General features: G+C 48.8%; 1 protein-coding gene across 2 annotated transcripts in view; it reads right to left on the bottom strand.

Moving 5' to 3' along the window:
* The window catches only part of DRG2 (developmentally regulated GTP binding protein 2), an 18,513-nt gene extending 14,082 nt beyond the window's left edge, over positions 1–4,431 (bottom strand). Inside the window, exons 1-2 of one of the 2 annotated variants that reach the window (XM_023514000.1) lie at positions 4,215–4,431; positions 369–524 (exon numbers count right to left, since the gene is read on the bottom strand). Coding sequence is in view for 1 of the 2 variants with exons in the window: in XM_003791042.3 (XP_003791090.1) it covers positions 364–524; positions 4,215–4,278 (225 nt within the window). In the remaining variant the exon portion in view is untranslated. Of the gene's footprint in view, positions 1–363; positions 525–4,214 lie in introns of both variants that reach the window. The other variant, XM_003791042.3, reaches the window with a different exon arrangement.
* Between the last annotated feature and the right edge of the window lie 285 nt (positions 4,432–4,716).

Below are 4,716 nucleotides of genomic sequence, written 5' to 3'. Positions count from 1 at the left end.
CCCCCCCCCGCCCCTCGTCAGCACCTGCCTTCCCACGTGACTATTTCTGTTTCCTATCCCTTCTTTTCGAGAATGGGAGCTCCACATGTGCAGGGAGAGAACCCTGTCTGGTCCCATGCATGGTACATAGCACATGCTCCATAAGCGTTTGTGGGTGATGACTGAATTGGGAGATTGAGTGGCACTGTTTCTGCTGCTCTATGTTATTAGCATGACAAATGTGTAAGACCCTACCCTGGGGAAGGCCAGGTCTTCTGTCCCTGGAGCTAAACAGAAAGGTGGTGAGGGGAGGCATAGATGGTTATTTGTTTGGGAGATGACCTCCTGTCTTCCCCTACAAGGCCCACATGGACCATCACTGACCTTACCCACAGAGGGAAATCCAATCAGCGCCACGCGGGCATCGCCTGACTTCATGACATCGAAGCCTTCTCCTTTGGATGAGGCAGATTTGGATGGTTCCAGGAGCTGGGCCCGATACTTGGCAAGTTTTGCTTTCAGCAGGCCCAGATGGTACTCAGTGGCTAAAAGATATAAAACAAGACAGAAGGTAAGTGTCCAAGGTCTCCAAGCTCAGTAGGTCAGATGGGGCCCACAGATGACCAAGCGTTAGCTGGGAACATCAGAATCAGATGCGATCATTGTCAGGAGACAGGAAAGATAAAAACCACTCCTCTGCTTAAAAGGCCCATTAGCTTCTCAATTCATTTAGAATAAAATCTAGTCTCCTTGTTGAGACCTTACCACCCTATGTCAGTAGTTCTCAACAAGGGAACACTACTCCCTGGGGGCATTTTATGTTCACTCTGATGGTAAAGTCTTCACTAGCAGCTATTGGGCAGGGGTCAGGGAAACCAGCTACTCTACAAGATGAGTCAGTCCTGCACAGCTAAGAACTGACTTGTCATGTTCTAAAGACACCCAGAGGGAATAGCTAGGTTAGGGCCTCCAGGGTCTAGCACACAGCTCTATTCACATAGAAACACAGGACATTTCTTACAACATTAACACATACCAAAATTCCTAGGAATGCAACTTCTGGACATGTAAAAGGGAGCCTCTATTTGAAACTTTACCTTGAGCTACTCACCACTCCAGGATGCCAGGCTGTCACAGCAGTGCCTCTTGTAGGATATGTGAGCAGCCAACACCACACACTTGCACTGGTGCATGATGCCTGCCCCATCCTTAGTGATTCCACCACAGGTGTGAGCATCTTACTGCTTCATTAGAACTTCACTACGTTTTGGCAGTACCCCAACATTTATATTGCAATAAACACTATTTCCTTTATTTTATTTTATTTATTTATTTTTTTGAGACAGAGCCTCAAGCTGTCCCCCTGGGTAGAGGGCTATGGCATCACAGCTCATAGCAATCTCCAACTCCTGGGCTCAAGTGAGTCTCCTGCCTCAACCTCCCAAGTAGCTGGGACCACAGGCGCCCGCCACAACGCCCAGCTATTTTTTGGTTGCAGCTGTCATTGTTGTTTTGGTGGACCCGGGCTGGATTCGAACCTGCCACCTTAGGTGTATGTGGGTGGCGCCTTAGCCACTTGAGCCACAGGCGCTGAGCCTAAACACTATTTCCTATATAAATTACTTTCCTTTTTTGCCTCCTTTATATTATTTTTAAGATATTACATTGAATTTTTTCAAATTCCATGGGCACATAGTTATAGATAGGAGATTTCATTTCAGAACAATAACAAGGATATTACAAAATCCGCTATAAATGGGGGTTGTGGTTAAGACTGAAGATCAGGACCCCAAGTGACCTGGCCCCTGGCTACTTCCACACATCTCCTACCATTCTCCCTCATCCCCTACCTTCCAGACACCAGGGCTTCCCCCCTCCCCCCTCAGAACATGTTGACCTCACTCCTGCCTTAGGACCATTGCTAGTCCCTCCAATTCAATCAGATCCTCCCAAAGCTGGTTCCTTCTTACAAGTAGAGATGCAGTTCAAAAAACCCCACTTCAAAGGGGCCTCCCCTGCCCAGCCTTTCTGGGCAGTGTCATATAGAGTCTGACAGTTTTATGTTAGAATCCTACCCTGCCTTTATTTGCCATTTTACTTTAGAAAAGTTACTTAATCCTCTTGTGCATCAGTTTCTTAATCTACAAAATAGGGATGTTAACAGTAATAACTACTTCATCAAATTTCTTTAAGGCTTAGAGAAAGCACTAGGAACACTGCTTAGCACATAGTAAGCACCCAATAAAAGTCGGCTGTTATTACCTTTGGTAAGCCTCACCCCTCTGCCTCATGAATGCATTTACTCAATAAACAGCCCCTTATTACTTTTTGAAACTATTTTGTTTCTTTACTTCTCTAACTCTAAGAGGTCAGAAACTGGGACTGTTGATAGTTGTATTCCCAGATTCTGGCACAGGGCCTGGGTGCTCAGGAAATATTTTAGCAAATAAATGAGTGAAATGATGATAGTGAGAAAGAGTCAAGGATGGGTTCAGAAATAGTCAGAGTCATACAGCCCTTCCTGTCATCCTAGCTCACAAAATTCTGAGCACCTCTGAGGAAGGACTAGGTCTTAATCACCCTTTCATTCCTTTAATTCACTACTGCCAAAGTGGCAGCATCTGGAGGCCTCTGCTATTTTTTTGGGTTCTTATAGCTAATATTCCACACAGCAACCAGAGGGAACTTTTAAAACAAATGAGTCTCTCCCCTGTTTAATACCCTCCACTAGCTCCCACTGTCCTAGAACACAACTCAACATCTTTCTTACCCATGACTTGTAAGGCTCTGCATGATTGGCTCCCTACTCTCCCATTATTCTGCATCCTAGCATTAGACCCGTTGTTCCCTGAACACATTAAGTTTGCTCCTGGCTCAGGCCTTTGCACTAGCTGTTCCTTCTGCCGGGAATAGTCAGTCTCTTAGATTTCTGCATGGCTAGTTCCTTCTTCTCATTCATGTCTCAGCTCAAATGCCTCATCTTTATGGTGGTCTTCTCTACCATCCCACCTACTAGACCCTTGTGCCTTCCTCGCCAACATTCTATTGCTACACTGCTTTAGTTTGTATTCATAGTATCTAATCGTTGGGTGAAATTATCTTACTTATTTGGCTACTAGTTTGCTGACTGTTGACTAGAAGGTGAGATCTAGGGCAGGGATGTACCTGCCTGTTGTGTCCAGCACACAGTAAAGACTCAGGATGGATTTAGAGAATGAATGAATCATAGAAGCCCCCCAATTCCTCACTCTTCAGACCTAAATGGAGCTAAGGGAGGGCAGACACTCAGAACAGCCACCTCGATATCTTGTTTCCCATTCCTGCAAGCCTAAACCTTACAGCACTGGCCAACTGTCTCAGTTCACACGCCTTCTGCTGATCTAGATTGTTCTTACTGTGGCCACCACACCATGCTCACTCCTATGACTTGGCTTGAGCAGTGCCTCCCACCTGGAATGCCTTCCAATGCCCAGCTCAAGTTCACTTCCTCTTGTCACCATTCTTCTCACCTCTTTTCTTTGAGCTCCTCTAGTTCTTACAATCTGATGTCCAGATCTGATGCTTCACTGTGTGCATCACTGTGTACCTAGGGGTGTTTACTTTAAATACTGAGTGCACACAATGTGCCCAGTGCTTTGCAAATGCCATCTAATTTAATTTAGCTGTGAGCTAAGATGGAGCAGGGGGTTATTATCCCTATTTGTAGATGAGGACACTGCGGCTCAAAGAGTTGAAGTGACTTTCCCCGGTTTTGGAAATGGGATTCAAACCCAGGCCTTGCAGACTCCAGAGTCCTGTTTTGCTCCTGGCTGCTGAGTGAGGCTGTTTCTAAGAGGTCTCCTTCTGCACTTCCCCAACACAAGAGGCCACCAATACGAACTCCCCAGGCCTGACCATCAGAAGCCTGAGGTTTGAACCCCGTTCCGCCTCTTCTCGGGTTAGATGCTTGCTTTGTGACCTGGGATTTCTCTAATCGGTCACTGGTTTGGCTCTGATCAGATCTCCTGAGGGCCACTGACAAATCAGACCGGCCCTCTGGTCTCCCTCCCTCCCTCCCTCCCTCCCTCCCTCCCTCCCGGCCCTGTCCCAGGCACAGTGGGAGTCCTTTACACTTGTCTGGCACTTTTCCGCGGCTCTGAGCCGGTCTCAGCTCTACCACTGAAGTTGTTCCCCCATTTTCCAGACAGGTAAACTGAGGACAGCAGACTGGAAGGCCTTGCCGGGCCGGTTCTTACCCTTGTTCTTCTGCGTCCGAGCAATCTCCTTCTCGATCTCCGAGATCTTTTCCAAGATCCCCATGGCAGCGGCCGAGCTGGGGGCGCCGACTGTAACGGCGGCGGCACCAGGAACTACGGGTCTGACGGCGGCGGCAAAGCAGCGTGAGCCCGGAAGCCACGGACAACAGCGTCCTTGCGGGCGCCCGGTGCTCCGAGATTCAGCGTCCGGGCGGGCGTCGTCGAGCGCAGTGCCAGACACTATCGGTTCCGCCCCCCGGCGGCGCAGGCCTGGCGGGGACCCGGCAGTGACGCGCAGGGCCGTGGCTAAGACTGGCAGGAGGCGCCGGGGGATGATCCCTGAACTGCCGGCCCGGGGCACAGCTGACTTTGACAGTGTTAGGAAAAGGGGCTGACCGGAAAACCTGGCGGCTCTTATATTTGTATAGAAGTTGAAAGAGGATCCCCATTATCCTCTCAGCACTGCTGGCTGTTAGATGCCTCCCGGCAGGCATCTCCCAGG

The sequence above is a fragment of the Otolemur garnettii genome, unplaced genomic scaffold, assembly GCF_000181295.1.
Source record: "Otolemur garnettii isolate 467f Iridium unplaced genomic scaffold, OtoGar3 scaffold00046, whole genome shotgun sequence".
Classification (NCBI taxonomy): domain Eukaryota; kingdom Metazoa; phylum Chordata; class Mammalia; order Primates; family Galagidae; genus Otolemur; species Otolemur garnettii.
This window is presented reverse-complemented; position numbering and strand designations above follow the sequence as displayed.